The 21055-nt window shown below is 35.2% G+C and overlaps 3 protein-coding genes across 5 annotated transcripts in view; all 3 read right to left on the bottom strand.

Moving 5' to 3' along the window:
- Window positions 1–21055, bottom strand: part of apoc2 (apolipoprotein C-II) — a 165241-nt gene that overhangs the window by 11000 nt on the left and 133186 nt on the right. The gene's annotated exons all lie outside the window — the stretch shown is intronic.
- apoc1 (apolipoprotein C-I) lies at window positions 2859–4393 on the bottom strand. The gene is made up of 4 exons (XM_077211477.1): window positions 4303–4393; window positions 3625–3693; window positions 3357–3495; window positions 2859–3181 (listed from the first exon to the last, which is right to left on the bottom strand). Exons 2-4 carry the CDS (start codon window positions 3677–3679, stop codon window positions 3121–3123), a joined length of 255 nt encoding a protein of 84 aa, XP_077067592.1. The 5' UTR covers window positions 3680–3693; window positions 4303–4393; the 3' UTR covers window positions 2859–3120.
- Window positions 12904–15364, bottom strand: apoeb (apolipoprotein Eb). 2 transcript variants are annotated; one of them, XM_077211454.1, is made up of 5 exons: window positions 15187–15364; window positions 14684–14749; window positions 14306–14459; window positions 13896–14183; window positions 12904–13746 (listed from the first exon to the last, which is right to left on the bottom strand). In XM_077211454.1, the coding sequence occupies exons 2-5, from the start codon at window positions 14724–14726 to the stop codon at window positions 13386–13388; spliced, it is 846 nt and encodes a 281-aa protein (XP_077067569.1). In that variant the 5' UTR covers window positions 14727–14749; window positions 15187–15364; the 3' UTR covers window positions 12904–13385. The 2 variants fall into 2 exon arrangements, with proteins under 2 accessions (XP_077067569.1, XP_077067578.1); XM_077211463.1 differs by having other exon boundaries at window positions 15183–15282.

The following is a 21055-nucleotide window of genomic DNA, read 5'->3' as shown; positions in this document are numbered from 1 at the left end:
GCGTTGCTACCACCATGCTCTAGTTGAGTTACAGGAACACAAAGATGAGACAAAAGAGACATTTTTGTAACAGTTGCAATCATAAATTGCACATGATGGCTTTTTTAAATAAAAAGAAATACATTTTAATATATTAAATATTTGAATATACTTCTCAACACAGAAGTCTCTATGCAATCTGAAAGGCTAAATAATGCATTTTTACAGTTTTTAGACATTAAAATAAACATTTCTCATTTTCTTACACATTTTCTTAACCTATTCAGCACTAAATTTACTGATTGTGCTTGGACAGCAATTACATTTTTTTTTTCTTGCTTGAGTGCCAGAATCAATATTCTTGACTTTAATGTACATAAACTAATAACGGTTGAGCAAAGGCTGTCCAAAGGTTGTGAAAAGCTTTCAACATGCCAAATTGACAGAATTAGACCCAGTGAACTTTCCACTTTGGAACATAACGTGTCTAATCTACAACTCGTGGGCCTTTAAAAAAAAAAAAATGTTTTATTAGATTAAATATTATTTATAAGAATATTATTCACATTCTATTAATTTAGCATTTTTGTCTCTCATTTTCTTCCTAAATTATTTTCCTATTTCCTACTCCATCCACTGTTTCTCATTCAAAGATTCCACAATCCATTTGTTCTGTGATATTATCCAGCACTTTTATTAGTTAGGTTACAATTTATTAGTTACAGTTTAGTTGCACTTTTTACATTACGTCATGTTTGCATTATTGCAGTGGAATGACTACATTGGTGGTATGATTCAGTGCATTAATTCAACAATATCAGTATAGTTAAAGGTTTGATCGGGAGTCTTTTTGTTCCCTAAAGGTGTGTTCTGCTTATTTATCTTGGGTTGATCTGAAGGTGGGCACTTTTCCTTTCAGTCTCTGCCAAAGGGAACTTGCACCGTCTTTAGCCCACTCCATGTAAGAGTCAGCTACAGGTTTGAGATGGTCCTCAAAGTACATGCCAACGAACCCAGCAGCTGTGCTGCCAACATTTAGAACTTTAGTCTTTGTGTCCCTGTATCAGTCAGACGCACAAACAAACATAAATAAAATAAAATAGCATGTCCACACTAACTTTTAGCAGTGAATAAACAATATTTAGTAGCTACCTGTACACCTGCTGTGCTCTTTGAAGAAGCCCAGCGTTGTCTGGAGCAGCAGAAGGCAACGGGTTGGACAATGTCAAACACACTAGGGGGGGGCCATAAATTAACAGATTTTAAAATAAGTTGCATGATAGATATTTCCATTGATTTTTTAAATCTATATATCTTCAGTCTTTTATATCAAAAGCAGTGATTAATAAAATATATACATGCATAGACAGACCTTGCAACATCACCACCAGAACAAAGAGCATCAATCTGGACATCTGGCAGAACAATCAGTTGAGTTCATCAATTGGTAATAATAGATTTGGAATTGCTTACATATACATTATTACAGTGTGGCGGTAACAAGTAAAACTTAAACATATATAGTACATATGTACCTTTAGAGTTAATGTAGAAGTGGAGAAATAGATGTAATATTTTCTTCTTCAGAAGAACTGTTTGCCAGATGCACTGTTGTTTTTCTGAGGCTTTTGCGATGAGGTTGTCTTTGGTTCAGTGTTTTCTTTGAAGAGTGACAACTTGCTCCAGCAATGCTGTATTTGTATCAATTCAGAGAAACAGATCACACCATTTCTGAGTAGGCACTGTCTGCTGTTTACTTAGCAAAAACAAGCCTTTGTGGAGTTTGGGGTACAATTTTATATTTATAAACTTATCTAAATAATTATATAAGCTTATATATATATATATATATATATATTAGTGGCTGTCTGTAACTATATATATATATATATATATATATATATATATATATTTCGTATTATGGGTTTCGTTTGTGGGGTGTTCACTTGAAGGTGGGATTGGGCTCCATATGGCCCTGATCCATTTCACTTTCTCCATTAATCTTATGATATTTTAATTGGTTTTTGCCAAAGAAAATGCAAGAAAGATACGGAGAATAATATGCAGTATCATTACCAGATCAGTTGCATGATGGTTTTTGGTTCAGCAACGCATAAAGCAACCTTCATGCTGTTGAACTCATCTGGTAACAACTACATATATCCTGTATTATTGTTACAATAATTTATATTTGAACAATAGTATATTGGTAGTATATTGGTCTATATTCCTGTTAAGTGTAGATGCACAGCAAAGCCTTCCACAAAAGGTCTAAAAATATTAGATTATTATATAAGCATGATTCCTGTTGACAGTTTTTCAATGACTGTTAGCACATATGAATGATGTATCAACCTTGGTCCTTTGAGATACTAAACAAAAAAACAAGTTTACATTTGTTGCATTTAGGCCAGAGAAATTCAATAGTGGGATGTAATTCAAAGAAAAGGGGTCAGTTAGTCAGTCCTCTTGACTGCTGAACTGCATGGGTTGATATTAATCATGGGAATGTAATGATCATTAACTATAAGGGCAAACAGTAACTTTAGCCAGATGTAGTCTGATGCTAGAAGCCCTTTCACCTATGATTTGCAACTTTGCATACTGGTTTATATAATATATATTGATTGACCCTTTATTGATTGGTATTATATTGATACTATGGCATCATTTATAGAAAGTGTGTGCCTGTATATTGCTTTTTATCAGTTTATCTGCTTTTAGAAATGACTGACTAAACTACTAAAATTGATTTATAAAATGAAGCATATTCCTGTTATGTAGGTTGATACAAAAAATGAATTCAAAATTATATTTAAAATAATTCAATATTTCATTGTTAATATGAACACATTTCAAATGAAACAAACACAAACTGGTTCTTTTTTCACTGTTTATTGTTTTGAAAAAAAATCAGAATGAAGTTTTAGATTTCAAAATTTTCCATAATATTTAACAGCATCCCACAAAATTGTAAAATACTTTACAGATTACACAAATGACAAGCAGATCATCACAGTCTGATGTCATTTTAAACTGTAACAAATGCACCAGTTGGCACAACAGGGTGGGGATGATATCACATATGACAAAGTAATTGCAGGGTTGCAGAGATGAAGGGTATGGTCATCTGTTTTTATTTTATTGGAAGGTTTCAGACATCTTCTGCTTCATCTTCTCATACTGCTCACTAAACCAGCTCCTGCCAAGACAAAAACAAAAATCCATGTTAGAAAAAGCCACAGAAATGTGAAGCAGCTTCTATGCCAGTACAAATACAACATGACCATTTTAATAATGCATTTTATAAATAATATAAGATGTAAAGTTAAGTTATATTTTATTAAAAACGAAATTATGAATTATGATAATCTTACTTGGTTTTAGTAGCAAACTCGCTCTGATCCAACTGTTGAAAGGTGGTCTTGGTCTTCTCTGTCAGGTCCTCTGCAATCTCCTTCACCTGGGTCTGGAAAGTGGCGAAACGTTGCTCCAGTGTGGGCTCATCCTGGGCCTCTGTTTAAATTTCAGGTAAACATTGTAAATGCATAAATCTCGTTTGATGTGAATTAGCATTATATATACTAAGAACTGATGTTTAATATGTCTTGAGAATATTTGATCTTAAATATCATTTGGACAAACCTGTGTGTACAGCAAGTACAAGCATCAGCACGGCTGCAGCCAGGTACAGTTTCATCGTTTCAGTCTTTTCTGTAACACACAGAGAAATAAAACGAGTAGAGAACCAACGATTACGGACAGTGGTCCTTTCGACCGATTTAAGATCGATTATTAGGCTACGTCACGAACGAACAAGTCACAAACTTGACGTTTTTTCCGTTTGTTATTATGTACTTCGTAACTGTTTTGAGCGAAATATATTTTATAAAATGATATAGTACACTTTTAAAGAACGATCTGCTTCAACGAGAAGAGCTGAAACAACCTATATGATAATTTATGTGCTGAATACACGAAGACGTTCGCTTTTGGAAACCAATCCAAATGAAGATGCAAAACAATACTAAATAAATAATTTCAAAAATATGCTTCTTGCGCTTATTCTAATGCTTGTTTGTCCATATTTTCAAAGCATTGTAATTGTTAAATAGCCTACAGTTTTTAATTAACATGGGACATAAACTTAAAACTGCTGAATGTATAGATGCTGACAAGGAATGACGCCTAGATGTCGCCAATATACTATTAATTTACTTATTGCTCCACTGAAAAGCTCGCTAGATTCGCTCCTTACTCTGTTTAAAAGTTTGGAAAGTTTTCACGAGAAGAATAAATTTAATGTAGCCGAAATTGTCATACCTTGCTTGTAGTCCTCAAAAGAATTGGGTTGAGATTGTGATGACCCACAGATGGCTTGGCCCTTTATAGCTGGACTGAGCTGACGTATAGTGTGATAACGCCACCTCTGACCTATCAAGACCTCCTGCGATCATTCACTCTTCCCGTAGGCCTACATCTCTGTTGTTCTTCTTTCTGTTTTGCCATGTCGCAAATGGCTTTAGTAAACATCTTAGTAAACTGTTTGCCATAAAAGCTGCATTCTCTTTTTTTTCAGTTATTCCTGATACATAACATTAATGAATATCAGTGCCATTTAAAACAGTCACAAATGAAACAATGTTGCAAAACAAGGCATTTTCTTTATCTGGTACTCTGGTGCACAGTCACTGTTTGTTAGAAAGTTAATTCATATTCAGGGATTTTACAACTGCTTACATGCTCTTTTCTACACTTACATACTTTCTGAACTCTTCTGAAAGTCAAAACAACAGTGTATGTGGACTATAAATTCAATTAATATTTTCTCAGTTAAATAAAAAAAAAATAAACAAAACATAAACCTAAAATAGTATTGTGCTTCATTGGCAAAGTCATTACTTATTGAATATACTAGATAAAAAAAGGATCTAAATCTTTAGTTCCCATTGTAGCTGAGAGCAGTTTTGTTAATATCGATTTCAGTACTATCTATTTAAAGTGTTCAATAATGGTAATGTTATGCTATTGCATGTATGGCTAAAACTGGAACTAATGCTTGGAAGAAACCTCTTTTCTGTAATAGAGAATGCACCATTTCTTTATGTCTATAAGGAGGCCTTGTACCAGGTGAGGAAAGAGAGGAAGTGGGTAAAATGCTAACATTTGGGAAGTGCAAACAGATAGCATGTCACGTCATGCTAAGATGGCATACCTTCACCATCCACATTGCTGTCAATTCCTTTTCCAGAAGATAAAAAATTGACTGTCCTTAAGACAAAGAGGTTTATTCAAGTGTACTATTAGTATACTCCTTTTAAACTAAAAATAAGAAAGTATACTTTCATTCTACATTTTATATACAGTACTTCTCACAAATATACTTTATGTAGGCTACTTCTCAGAAATATACTTAAAATTACACTTAAGTGTACTTGAATACTGAGAGAAAAGTCCAAGTATATTTGTCCTGTACTTGTACTCAACCTTTTGATCGAGATATACTTAAAAGTATAATTAAATATTCAAAGTATACTTGGGTTGTAGTTGTGTTAACTCTTTTGATCGAGTAGTCTATTAAATATAGCCTACTTTTTTAAGTTTTTTTATATATAGTTTGATGAAACTTACATTGTTTGAAAATTTTGATTAGAATATTGATATAAAACAGATATGTTTCTAATTCTGTGTATCTGAATTTTTGTGTAGGCTAGGGACCATGCGGTATTTAAGGAAAGGGCCACCGGAGGAAAATAGGGGAGGGTCACGTCTTTTTATTCTTTGTTGAGGGGAGGGTCATTCAACTTTTTTTAGTCTAGGGGGAGGGTCACCCAACTTTTGTATTCATGAAAACAGCCAATTTTTCAAAGTGGCTTGTTTGGTGAATATTTTTTTCTATGTAGCTTTATGCAGCTCTCTCGGTCTCGGTCCCCCATCGCTATCAGATGGGTCTGACCAAACAAAAATCCAGTTTGGCGCTGTCTGACAGTGCGCGCACACTTCAGTACGCGCTCAGAAAAAGTACACCATGTACAGAACGCCAATGAAATGTTTACCCGGCATAGCTATAAAGCACGAGCAAATAATGTACTTTTGTGATTGCGAATAAGTGCAGTGTCCTGTGAGTGTAACTCTACCGCGGCATGTGATATGAATGTGCGTTGAGTGTATTGGGACTGAGGCGCCGTTTCCACAACAATGTTAGTGAGTAAATCTACTGAAATTGCCACCATAACAGTGGAGTGTGATGTGTTAGACGTAGGGCTACCACATTTTTAAATTACTATTATAATTATTTTAAGTTAACATAATAAAATACGCAGACCTACACCAAAAAAAATAGTTGAGGATAAATTCTTTAAAATTGGGCAATTCCAGCGTTATGGACGTGACATTTGCAGTCAAAACTTGAAATATAAATTATCAGAAAATGCATTTAATACTGAATCTGTTTATATATCCATACCCCCTTAATGGAGTCAAGACATTAGAAAAATATCAGTCTACACATGCGTTTTATATTTAATATGAGCAAAATACACATGTGACGTGACACAACAAATCTTTAACTTTTAGGTGGCAAAATATTTTTCAATAATACTACAAATTAGGCTACACTGCGCAAAACAAAAGTATGCTAATAACCGGATGAAGAAGGGTCGGCCTCCACAGAACATAAACTTTTTTAATGATAATACTACTTTTAAACAGAACATTTAAAAACGAAAAACAGACTGCTCTATGCTTATGTAATCCGTAAGAAATCTGCATTTCTCTCTGGCGCGTTACTGTGAAGATCGCGAGTCAGCATCGCATCGTCAACTTAATCTTGAAGCCGACACACTGACACAGTTGTTTATTAATAAACAATTAAAATCTCTCCTTGCTATATTTGACATATTCATAATCATTACTTTTGCCGGTTCTTTGTGGCAGCTTTACTTTATTGGGAGCGCCACCCTTGTTACATGAACGCGTCACCACTGCATCAGCACCGAAAACATGATTATTATATTTTTTAAATCTAAAATAAAAAAATATGATACGAACCGAATTGTAGGTTTGGTCTATCGTTACAGCCTTAGTAAGATGAGAAAGCAGGTGTTTAGTCGTTAGTCATGGTTGTAAAAAAACAATGGCTATCTGAACATCTTTGCCAAGCGCAGGGTTTTGGAGGGTCATAGAAAAATGTATTACTGGCGAAGGGAGGGTCGATGTCTTTTTTGACTACAGATCTCAAAACTCCTCCGGTGGCCCCTTAAATAAATAACGAACAGTCCCCTAGTCCACTGGTAGCTAATGTACATAGGGATCTACTTTAATTCTACTTTCCCCACCATTGACCGAATTTTCCAGCTATCCATGTTTTCACTGTTATACGGTAGGGGGCGCTATGCCACATCATCTAGTACATAATCTCAGGACCAAAACACAGGAGAAGAAGAAGCTGAAACAAGTGATAGAAGATTGTTCACGCAAATGTAAGATAACGTGATCATCAAACATTAAACAGCATGTAAATCAAAACAGCTTAATGTTACCAAACGAAATGTCGAACTCATGAAGAGAAAACTACTGTGAAGCTTTGGGGGTGTTGGACTCGAGCTACTCCATCTGTGTTTTGATCATCGTTCTGAATCTGATCAAGGTGTAACTCAACGTTAGTCTTTGACAAAAATGTGATTTTCTTGAAGTTCAAAATTTTTTTGTTTAAAATGTTGCCTTTATTTTTGAAACTTACCGACATTCAAGTGTTGCTAAAAAAAGGATACATGAAGCTATTTTTTTTTTAAATTAAAGTACAGTTAAAGGTATTTTTCAAGTATAAAAAAATTATATCAACATTTAAAGATAGTAGTATACTGCAATTGCAAAAATAATATATAAATAGTAAACTATAAGTATAACTATAAATGTTATGTTCACTTAATGAAAACCTACAAGTATACTTATAGATAAACTACTAAACTGGTAGTTTACTGAGAGTACACTTAAGTGTGTACTTTCATAAACAAAAAAATACTACTTGTATTAAATTAGTAAACTACTGTTATACTTATAAGTTCACTTGTAGTACAGATGCATTACAAATGAGAAACCTAGTTGTGTAGTCTACTTAAAGTTTACTACTGTTACACTTATAGTAGCCTACACTTAAACGTACACTTTTATATACGTTTTATATACTAGTAGGCCAATTTAGTCCCAAACAGTATTGAAATAGGCTACACTTACAAGTTTACTACAAGTACACATTGATATTAGTATACTTACTACATAAAGTATACTTACAAATATACTTGTACATTACTTAATTATACTTCATAAAATTAACTTGAAGTATACTTTTTTGTAAGGGTGTCCACATGATGATGTATCTTTCTGGACACCCGGGATGTCTGAACATATCTGCAAAGAGATTCTTCCTGACTGTAAAGCAAAGCTAATGCTGTAATACTAGCTTTAGTTGTTTATCAGTATTAAAAGCATACTTCTGTCAATCTAACAGTGTGTTTTGTATCTGGAGGCTTTGTTGTTTGATGTAAGGACACACTGATTTACTCTGCAGCTCTTTAACCTTTTAGCCACATCATAACATGAGATAGACAGACTGGATTTGGACTAAAGTAAATTGAAGTTGTTTATCTCAGTGTAGTTGCATAACCTTGCTTCATACCTATGGCATAACAAAGATGCAGGATTGCCTGCTTTGAACCCACCTTTGGATTTTAGGTCAGCAAGATGATTAGATCTCTAGTCAACTTTATTGACCCAGTGTCATGCACTAGCCTTCTTAATTGCATTAAATAAAGTATTGCATGTTCAATGCTGTAGAGTTTTTATGCCATATACATACTGTGCTAAAATGCCCAAACACATCACCTTATGCCAAGTTTTACTTCATTTTCATGAAGCTACAGGTCTGGAAATGTATCGATTTATTTATTTACTTACTTTCTTACTGTGAAATATAGACACATGTACATAGACTAAAACCATTTAGGTCTGTATGATTTTTTTGTTGTTGATAGAAAATATTTTTATTTGGGATGCATTAAATTAGTCAATAGTGACAGTTGTCCAAATTGTTGGAAAAACATAAATGCTGTTATTTTTTACTTTATATTAATCAAATGATCCTTAAAAATGTGTATCAGTTTGCAGTTTCCAAACATATTAAATAATGTTTCAACATATACAACTATAAGAAATGTTTCATGAATATTAGAATCATTTCTGAAAGATCATGTGACACTGAAGACTGGAGTAAATGACTGCTGCAGTATAATTGCTGTGGAATAATTTTGTTAAATATATTACAATAGAAAATATATTTTATGTATGTTAATATTTCACTTTTTATATATAAAAATATAACCATTTAATTGTATTAATATTTCCCCTTTATTACAGTATTATTATTTTTACTGTATTTTTGATTAAATAAGTGAATTTCTTTTCAAAAACATTAAAATATCTTAAATTATTAATTTCACTTATTATGTTAGCATTTATTAAAATAGTATGCATTTTTACATTTTAAGTTCCTAAGCAAAGAGTTACAATCTTGTCACTGATCTTAAATCTGTCCTGAAAAACTGAAAAAATGTCTCCATAAGGTCAAAATTTACTGGTATAACTTTCCTTGTAGGGAAGTTTGGTCCCCATAATGTTAGGAATACCAAGTACACACACAAACTCAGCAGGTCTTGATGAGCAACGGCCAGTGAACTGTATTTTTTATTCTCTCGGTCAAGAAGATATCTCTGCCCTTTTATTGATTTTTTTTTTCTCTTTTTTTGCAAAATAACATGCTTTCTTGTACTATGGTACATCTATTAAAAGACTTGATCGGGATAGAAAATGCTGACGGAGAAAAGTGTTCAAAGTGCTCAAGTGCAGCATGCAAAGTGTTGAAAGTGTCTAGACTCAAAAAAGGGGAAGTGAGGCTCTGTGCAATTGAGGACATCATGTTTATGTGGGATCACACCAAGAAGCAGTGATCTGCAGTTACCTCTGCTGACATCTGATCAGTCATATAGTCTGGGGGGGGGGGGTTCTTTTCTTAGTAATTTGCAATCTTTGCTGCACCTTTTAGACCAAAGCCATTCAAACAATCCTGTTAACAGCTTACAGCTTTCCTTGTCATGCATGCATGCATAATTTGCCACTTCTTTTTCTTTGTTTCACATATTCGATGGACCGCAGTCTTTCATTTAATGTGAGAATAGAAGGACTCATCCTAGTGTCTATAGTCGGCGACATGCTGTGCCATCTCAGGTTCATTGTTTGACCTTTGAGATAATAGATGTGTTTCAGGGCTAGTTTGTGAAAGACTGCATAAAACTGCCAGACCAGCTGCATGATTAAAAGCTAAAATCTTCAGATCGAGACACAGTTTGCTACTTTAAAGCAATGTTGCGGTATTTCTCTTTCACCACAAGCTAACTACCAAATCCATCCATCTATAGTGAAGAAAGGGACTCTTTTTCCTTGGAAAACAGGGAGTAACCAGGATTATGGCAGATCTTTTCAGGAGTGGTGCTTAATAACCTGGTTATGTAATATTTTCTTTCTTATTATAATTTTCAGTATTTTATTAGCTACACGGACTTGATCAAAATAAGAAATTGGAAACAGCAATATAGGTTACAAAGACTGAAACTATAATGATATAAATAATAAAAAATAAAAAAGAGAGAGAGGGAAATGAAAGGTGAAATCTTCTGGTAAAATGTACATCCAACTACTAGACAGATGAAACTGTTTGTTTGGTAGTGCATTATTTGCAGTCTCAATGCATATGTTGTTGTTGTGTGTGTTGCTTATCCAGATGTGAGTACAAGATAGCAGAGATTAAAAAGGAAAAACAAAGACAGTGAACATAACCAGGGACACAGCATGTCCCTTTATGCAGCAGTCCCGCAGGCAAATAAATGGAATTTGGCAACAGATCTCAACATGTCTTGCTTGAGATTCAAAGCAGCAGGAGAGAGAGATAGAGACAGGGAGACAGGAGAGAGAAACAGGATAGCGGTTTGAGAACAGACCCTTTGATCATGAGACAATCAAAGCTGAGAAACATGGATCTACGAGTAAAAAGTTATGTACATCAAGAGTTTGAGGAGAGTGTTTACTAGAAAAAACAGAAAATGTGGATCCTTCTCAAAAGGTGAAAGGAAGTGTTTATAATGGGTTTTTTTTACCCGTTTTTATTTTTTTCATTAAGGATCATGTAAAACAAATGTTTCTGTCAATGCAAGTCGTGAAAAGTAAAATGTGCATATAAGCTGTCTTGGCCAGTGGATAGTTTGTTTTGTTGTGTTTTTCTTGTAAATGAACAACAGTGAAAATTCTTCTGATTAGGTCTGCCGAATTCCATATATTCTAGTCTCAAACATTCCCTTTGGATGCAAATTTAGAGTTTACCTTTGCCTTTAGAGTGTTATGAGTTGTGCTCACGAGTTAACCCAATTCTACACACACACACACACACACACACACACGCACGCACGCACACACACACACACACACACACACACACACACACACACACACACACACACACACACACACACACACACACACACACACACACACACACACACACACACACACACACACACACACACACACACACACACACACACACATTAACACACACACTATGAAAAAAAAGGTTTTATTTGGACCTAATTGATAATAATGTATTAAAATGCATTTAAAAATCCAACATCAACAGACCTTTCCTTGAACTCCAGAACTGAGGAATGGTTTAAATCTCTGGTTACTGGAGAAGGAAAGCTGTGACCAGATTGATCTTGCCCACACAAGTCCTATTGAAAAAGCAGGAGGAGCCAGAGAGATGCGTGACAGTGAGCTGAAGTTAGAAATGAGGGAATAAGGGGGTGAATAGAATCCAAAGTTTACATCGAAATAGCAAACACTGATAAAAAGTGGAGCAGTCAAGTCTAAACATACAAACACTGAAATGTGAGACCATGCTAACATAACATGCAAACCAGCTTACATTGATTTGTAAGATGCAAACGTTGCAGACGTTCAAAAGTCTGGGGTACCATTCAAAAGATAATTGCGACTTTTTATCTAACAATTGCTTTTTATCTAACAAAAGTTTAAATCTCATAATCAAGAATTGCGAATTATAAAGTCAGAATTGTGAGATAAAAAGTCATCATTACCTTTTTTATTTTGTGTCGGAAACAAGCTTCCACTTTTATGTTCACCAAGGTTGCCGTAAAACGGCAATATTGTGAAATTATTACAATGTGAAATTAATGTATTCTATTTTTAAAAATTTAATCTATACCTGTGATGGACTTTTCAGCATTATTACTGATTTATTACTGATATATATATATTTTATTTTGTGTTGGAAACAAGCTTCCACTTTTATGTTCACCAAGGCTGCCGTAAAACGGCAATATTGTGAAATATTATTACAATGTGAAATTAATGTATTCTATTTTAAAAAATTTAATCTATGTGATGGAATTTTCAGCATCATTACTCCAGTCTTCAGTGTCACATGATCCTTCAGAAATCATTCTAATATGCTGATTTGGTGCTCAAGAAACATTTCTTCTTATTATCAATGTTAAAAACAGTTGTGTTATTTTTTGTGAAAAAAAGTGATATATTTTATATTGATTCTTTGATGAACATAAAGAACAGCATTTATTTGAAATAGACATTTTTGTAAAATTATTAATGTCTACTGTCACTTTGGTCAATTTAATGCATCCTTACTGAATAAAAGTTTACATTTCTTTAAAAGTGTTTTTTATTTCATTTTCTAGTGTTGGGGATGTGTGTGGGATTGTTAAAATGAGTTTGGTGGGAACTTGGAACAGAAATAAACTTTGCAATACACTTGACAAGAATCAAATGAGAAACTAGTTGTGTAGTAGGACGCACATTTATTGCAAACACATTCAAACACAGTGGTGAACAAGCATGTAAAGTAAATGAGCATTTATATGAGGATTTGAGGCTAACAAAATAATGCTATCTTTGCATATATTCTGATTTAGTTCAGCAGATGAAGGCACTTTTGAGTTTTATTTTGAATGGTGCCAGGTTGGCCCCACTTACTAGAAAAAAAATCTCTTAGATAACTTCCATGACAAGTTGATTGATCTTAAAATGACTCTACTGTAAAGACATTATGGAAAGTATATCCTCAGACAGTGGGTTAATACTGAGAAAGTGAACATGGTGAGTACATGGTATTCTTTTGTCCAATAATGGACAGTGCTAGTCCAGTCGACTCCGGTTCTTAACCACTTATCAACCTCTCACAGAAGGAAAAAAGCACATTTCAGTAACACAAAACCTCCCTTCCTGTTTCTGTTTGGTGTTAACACTAGATAAGTGTGGAGCTCTTAAGCTTGAGTGGGAAGAGCTGCTGCGGCCTCCTTGATCTTGTCCATGACAATCTGCAGCTGCTCACGGATCTTCTCGGAGTAGGGGGCGAGGAGGCTGGTCAGCTCATCCATGCGGCCTTCTAGGGAGGTGCGCAGTTCCTCTGCGGTCTTTTCCAGCTTCTCCTTCAGAGCTCCAGCCTGGACCTCCAACTGCTCGCTCATCTCCTGCGCCTGGGACTTCATCAGCTCGTTAATGGCACCCAATTTCTGGTTGGCACCATCCTGGGCCTGGGTGAGGTATGGCTCTAAACGGTCCTTCACGGCATCAGCGTTTTGGGAAGCACGAGACTGCAGCTCACCCATGTAGGTTGCCACAGTGCTGTAGAAAGTGAAGATTTAATATCTTTAAATAATTACCGATGTTTTCATTAGTTAAATGCTTTATCCACATTTTTTTTAGCTTGCATTTGACCCAAGTAGTCCCACTTGCAATTCTTTCAGACCACCTGAAATAACATCCAGACTTACGTGCGGATCTCCTCAGTGTCCTTGTTCAGGCGTTTCTTTAGTTTGCGTGTGTATGTGTTGACACGGGCTTTCACATCATCTGCGTTCTGCTCCACCATGGTCTTCAGCTCTTGCACGTACTGAGTGGAACGTTCCTTGGCATCGGTCATGTCAGTTTGCAGTTTGCCAGCCAGGAGTTGGAGGTCTTTGGTCAGCTGACCAGCAGCGTCAGAGGCGTATGGAGACAGCTGGGTTTGAAGATTTTCACTGTATGAGCCTAACTCAGTCATGGTGTCAGCAATTAGGGTACTGGAAAACAAACAAACAAAAAACACTGGTCACATACAATGCTTCAACAATATGCTATTTGATAATGTGAGGATGAGTATGATGGTGCTGTAGATAGATGTTAAAATGGCTGCTGAATTTACTCAAGCTCTCTGCTGAGTTGGGATTCCTTGATGTTCAGCACCACACCGTTAGCATGTGTGTTGAGTTCCGACACATACTGCCAGAAGCGGTCCACCATCTCCTCCCACCTGGGTTGAGGGGCATCAGCCTGGAACAGGCTACGAGCATGGCAGCCTACAAGGGGTGTGAAGAGGCCGTTAACTTAATGCCATATTAAGTTATTCACAAATGAGAGAACTAGATAATTTACAGTGATTACAAAGCTTAGAAGATGACATTTAGAAATTATGTGATCTAGTAGTTGATAAGATGCACTATAAAAAATTTAATTGTGCACTGATATTCAAAACAGATAGAAAAACTAAACCATGAGTGAATGGAGATTGTATTTCCCATACCAGTAAAAACTGCCAGAGCAAAGATAAACACCAGAGACCTCATTTTGATGGACAGACAAGTTACACCTGAGGAAAGACCAACACAAGAAAAAAATCAATATCTTAAACCACTGGCACAAAATAATAATAATAATAATAATAATAATAATAATAATAATAAGATCTTTAAAGAGAAACAAATCAGATCAACGTCAACAGAAAGTATAACATTTGGAAATTGGAAATTTAAACGTATTAATTCTCATGTAGGCTATTAATTAAAATCCGAACAGTATTCTTTAAAAGCTCCTTCTAAAAATGCACACAAAACAAAACCGCATCTGAAGATACGAGTATGCATGCAGGATTTGCTTCACTAATACGCGTTCAATACTCAGTGACCGTTAACTGGAAGTTTAGTAGGCTAAGCAATAGTTTTACTGACAAACTGGTTATCCTGTAAACGGTTAGGTAAAACGTTGTTGATTAGCCTACTTCATTAGTGAAGAGCGAGCTTTACTCACCTGAGAAGTGTGATTTTCCTCCGTGTAGAAGTAGTGGGGACGTTAGGTCTTTTATACAGTCCCGGGACGCACCCGCTGTCTTCACAATCGCTGCCACGTGATTTCGCCTTTGTTCGGCGTTCGCGCATCATCCCACGCGTCACTGACTGCAGCAAGTGTGCGAAGTCCGCATCTTTTCGAACCAGGTGGAGATACATTGCGCAATTTATATAATTTCTTTTTATATAAAATGTTAAGGGCACATTTCCTTTTGATATTATGTTCGGGAATTGCTCATATGGTCTGGTTGCAGCAACTTTGCGTCCCTTAATAAGTGTAGCCTATAGTAACCTAAATAGCCAAAAGAATATCGTTGGCAGTACATAGCCTACATTGAATACAAAATATTTATTATTGTCTTCAGTAGTAGGCCTAATATTGTATTTGTATTGTTTTTATTTAATTATTTAGTTTCAGTAGCCTATTGCTGCGTGGATAAAAATCGAAGTTTTGTCCTCAAAGGGAGTTTAGTGAGACAACTGTAAATGTTCCATGTTGTACAGATTCCTCGTGATTAAAGAGACAATTGAGCCTAAAGGCAAACTTTTTTGCAGGCGCCAACTTGATGCTCGTATAGCCCACTGCAAATCAACATGGATGAGCCTATTTGCATTTTTATAGAGACCTATTGGCCACAGGCTATATACTATTGCTCACTTCACACATTCGGATTAGCATTCATATGAGCAACGGCAATTGTGGTAGTAACAACCACAGAACATTTTATATCATACAAGGAAAAACAAATGTTTATTTATAAAATCTGCCTTCCTTGTAATTCTAGTTACAATATGGGCTAGTTATTTTATGATGTTATGGTGTAATAGCCTATGTAGGCAAGTGATGTCATAAATTTCAAACTGCTGATTGCAACCCGTTTGATCACAATGTCCTCCATGTCTAAATGGCATAGTGTTTATCTTAAAAGATAAATACATTCCTTAGTATTCTCTGTAAAGAGTTAATATACAGCCCTATAATTTGTTTCAGCGGTCCTATTCTGAACATAAAACCACCCAACACGATCGAGTTTTTTTGTGTGTGTGTAAAACTAATATTTTTTTCGGGCCAAAAAGCCTTGGGTAATTATGTTTTTTTTCGCGACAACGTAAGACAACCTTGTCACCCTCAATTTGATTCCACCTATTCGGGGATCTTTTGCCTCTTGTCCCAACTTGTCCTCTTCTTCTGGCTCAGCTCTGTCTGCAGCTGATGAAAACAAACATGGCTTTAGTATACAGAGGGCCCAGTATGATCACTGCACATGCAGACTTCCGCTATTATTTATACTCTTCTGTACGTACAATCTACTATTGATCCTTCTGCGAATATATTTAATTTAATTTAAATATTTATAAACCTTTTTTTGAAATGGACAGTATAGCAACAACATATGAATACTGAAAACTATGACTGACAGTGTATACAAGAAAGACATTTTAACTGACTATGAAAGAAAAGAAAGGCAAGATTAAAAAAGATTTATGACTGTTATGGTTGCTTCAGACCCTTCTTATGCTTTTGTATTACCCTCTTAATGGATTAGTTTGAGGAAAGCATTGCAGACAGTGCTCTCTCTGTAATTCTTTTTCTGTTTTTGATAACAGTTCATTCATAAGGGGAAGATCGGTGCCAAGTGTTGGACAAAACATTTTCCATGGGTTTACAATTAGGTAGGAGTGAACACATTTTTTTTTTTTCTTTGACTGAATTTTCCTCATGAAGAATTTGACATGTGGTTTCACCAGAGTGAGTATTTAATTATTTGGTGTTGCATCTCATGAAGAATGAAATTGGAGAAAACGTGGTTGAAAAATTATGACTATCCTGTTTTCAAAACCAACAAAAAATTAATTTAGCTTGATGATTTAATTATAAGCTCATGAAAGGCCTTGGTTGTTTATGTCCCATGTGATTTTTGGATAAATGTGTGAAAGGTGAATAGTGAAGCATAAGCAATGAACGCATGTAATCTCGGCCAACTCATCATTTAGCAGAATGGGGCTGCTAGGTCCGGTGTGAGAGGATCTGTGCGCTGATAACATCTATTCTTCATCATAGCCATGACTCAAGCAGATGACTGACTGGACACTGACTGTATTTATCCAACACAAACAGCACAAGTAGGCCTACTCTAAAATGAGGGTGGATGAACTCTAGAGACTCTAATGTTTTTCTCTTTTCTTGCTTTCTGTGGTTTGTGATTAAGTTGTGTCATTGGGTAAGATTGTCTACATTAGTCATTGTTTTCAACATTCAGGCATTCCAGGTCAAAGGCCTCTCAGCTGCTTTGTGTCGGAGAAATCAGTCATCTGTATTTTAATCTGTCTTAACCCCCCTTGTCTCTGTGCAAAAAGTTATTTGGTCACACTTTATATTAGATGTCTTTAACTGTACTTAAATAAAAAAAGTGGTTAGTTACGATGTACTGATTGTGTTCATGTTGTATTGCAAAACACATTTGCTGCTATTAAGGTGGGATATAGGTAAGGTCAGGGACTGGTTTTGTGGTATAGTTAGGTATGACCCTTGTAGGAGAAGGGTAAACAGTGCAATTATAGATGTAATTACAGAAATTAATTACAGCTGTAATTACATGCAGGTATTTTTTTAAAATAATGTAAAAACATGTATCTGCAGAATCAAATTATTAATTTAAATGTTATTACATTACACTCAATATAAAATGGGACCAGTTATCTTGTGCTGCTAAAGTACAAATAACCAGGCACACATGCAGAACTGGAACAATCAACGTTCACAAACTTCTACAAATCCCCTCCCACCCTTGCAGTTTTTTAAAATGAAATGTTTTGGCTAATTTGATAATGCTTCCAGTTACCAATAAGAATGCAGTACTCTCAGTCATGTTTAACAATTCCTACTATGTTCAAATCAATTTGTTTTCCCAATATCAGTGCAGAATGTGACCCACAAAACTATATAAATAACAAGCAAATAGACTACTACATACCATTAGACTTGTGATTAAAATTCAGTTAACTTAAATGTAAAAGTGTACTAATAGTAATGCAAATTAAACAAGAGTTTTTGTTCACTGTATCAGGTTCCTTTTCTGTTTAAGGTAACTTCAGTTTACACATTTAGCAGATGCTTTTAAAGAGTCTGTTTAGGCCTTCACTGGCAATTAAATATAACCATGGTTTTGCACCATCTCTACTGCTGAAAAATTTAGTTTAATCCAACCTGATGGTCTTACTAGCTCTGGTTTTCTGGTTTAATAGGACCCTCATCCTCTGTGCATACAGACTGTAAGACCAGTTAGAGCAACTAGTAACCAGCTTAGGCTGGTTACAGCTGTTTTTCCAGGAAGGTTGTGTCTTGATAATGATGACATGCTTGAATGAACTCTTAAATGTGAGGATTAACTTCTTTGTGTGAGGTGGAAGATGAAGTTTTTTTTGTTGCTTTGTTTTGTTTTGTTTTTTATTAGAGTGTGTGGGAGACTCTTGGAAATGGCAGAACATGTACTTTTACAAACCTGCAAGGGCAGCTCTCGACATGTTGTCGCTGGCATTTATGTGGGATTTTTATGTGTTGACCATGATGTGAGTGTTTATAATTTTCTGGCAGCGCACATGTGTCTCAATGCATCCATTATAAAGGAACCTGTAAATCTTAATCATCTTATTTTTGTTGTGATTTGAAATGATAGTGGGCATCCACTAGGTGGCATGTGTGGTGCACAAAACTAGTACATAGTACATGGCAGCACCATTGTCCACATAATAACTTAGTGACTGGTGCAGCTCTTATTTTTATAAATAGGCCATTGTTCTAATGACCTATAGTTCCAGAGGTCCATTGTCAAATAGGCCTTTGGGCAAAAAAAAAAAAAACCTTTATTGTGGAATAATGCTATTGTTTTTCACTTACTAGATTTGAAAGACTGTATTATCCAATCATGTCACTGTTAAGACAAATGATAGTGTCCCATGATCCTTACTAATTGTATACAACTATTAATGGCATTTAATTTTATAGTCTATAATTTTATATCCTGACTTATAAATAATTACAAGTATACTAACTACACTACAGTTTAAAATGTTGATGTAAGTAAGATTTGTTTTTTAAAGAAATTAATATTTTATTCAGCAAGGCTGCATTAAATTGATCAAAAGTGACAGTAAAGACATTGACAACTTTACAAAAAAAGTTATATTTCAAATAAATGCTGCTGTTTTTATTTAACGTTCTATTCATCAAAAAAAACCTGCATCTTAGTTTCCACAGATGTTAAGCAGCACAATTGTTTTCAACATTGATAATAAGAATCAATGGCTCCATTGCGTGGGTGGTGATGGCGCAATGGATAAGACACATGCCTTTGATGTGAGAGACCCGGATTCGAATCCACTGTGAGACACCAATGTGTTCCTGAGCAAGACACCTAACCCCTAGTTGCTCCAGAGGCGTGCGACCTCTGACATATACAGCAATTGTAAGTCGCTTTGGATAAAAGAGTCAGCTAAATGAATAAATGTAAATGTAAGAAATAGCGTAATGGAGCTTTAATTAGCGTAAATTCAGCTTTGCCATGACAGGAATAAATTACATTTTAAAATATATTAAAATAGAGAACTGTTATTTTTAAAATGTAATAATATTTGACAATATTTACTGTATTTTTGATCAAATAAATAAATATATGGTGAGCATCAGAGGCTTCTTCAAACATTTGAATGGTAGCATATATATCCAAACATCAGCAGAACCTTAGAAGTTTGTTGCGATCTTAAAGCGGTAATATTTAACTTATGTAACAATGCTGTATTTACTGATGTCATGAGTTTTGTTTTTTTGTGTGGAAATTTAAGTATAATAAATAGATTTTTATGCATAAGTTAGCTTTAGAGGCAGATTGAGATCAAAGGCTAAGTTGGAGACTGCTTGCCAGTTAGTTGAGCCATAAAATTCAACAACATGAAAAAAAACTCTTACAACTCTGCTGTGTGTGTTGAGTTTCATGCAATTTAAAGCATGCAAAGAGTCTCAAAAACACCTAAAAAGAATATTAGCTTAATATTAATAGCTTAATATTAGTTAATATTAACCAGAATAAGTATTCAAGATATCAAAAATTCTTTCACAGGTCTACATGTGTGGTGTCTTGAGATTATTCTAGCGAAGTTTGAAGCAAATGGGCAAAAAAGAGGGCGGTTTCAAAGTATTTTGAAAGTGACACACTTCCTGCTGCCAGGTGCTGGTGCTATTAATTTGACTCACAATAGTCCCATCCATGTGATCCGCCGCTTACAATGAACATTTAGCTGAGATTTCATCAAAATCAGTCAATGTATGTATGCAGAAGCTATAACACACTTCCTGTTTAATTTCTTTCACCATAAATTTGTTGCCTCACCATGACCAACCTGTTTGAGATATCAAAAATCCACTGGGAATTTAGTGTACTCAATGTCTTGACTTCGTGCTGACCGAATTTGCTGAATCCCCTATGAAGAGTATCAAATTCAAGTGTGTTTTTCAAAACAACCCATAATAGCTGACTTCCTGTTGGGCTGGCGTTAATGACTTGTGGCGTAAATGATAATATAAGAGTGTATAAGAGTGCAAAAGTTGTTCGGTAAGATCTTTAAGTGTATGAAGTTTGGTTACTTTAGGTGAAAAGGGGTGCACTATACGCTTGTTTCACGCAGCCGTTATTTTGAAATCGAAAGCGAGGCTCCGGTGGGAAGAATCCCGGAAGTAAAGATAAACAACAATGCCTTGGACTACCAACCTGAAGCTGCTGCCACGATTTACACTATTGGATGTTAATATCCAATATAGGATATGTATATAGTTC

The sequence above is a fragment of the Siphateles boraxobius genome, unplaced genomic scaffold (genome assembly GCF_051911475.1).
Source record: "Siphateles boraxobius isolate OS27281-9 unplaced genomic scaffold, OSU_SipBor_1 12, whole genome shotgun sequence".
NCBI lineage: Eukaryota > Metazoa > Chordata > Actinopteri > Cypriniformes > Leuciscidae > Siphateles > Siphateles boraxobius.
The sequence above is the reverse complement of the archived record's forward strand: the minus strand, read 5'-3'. Positions and strand labels throughout refer to the sequence as shown.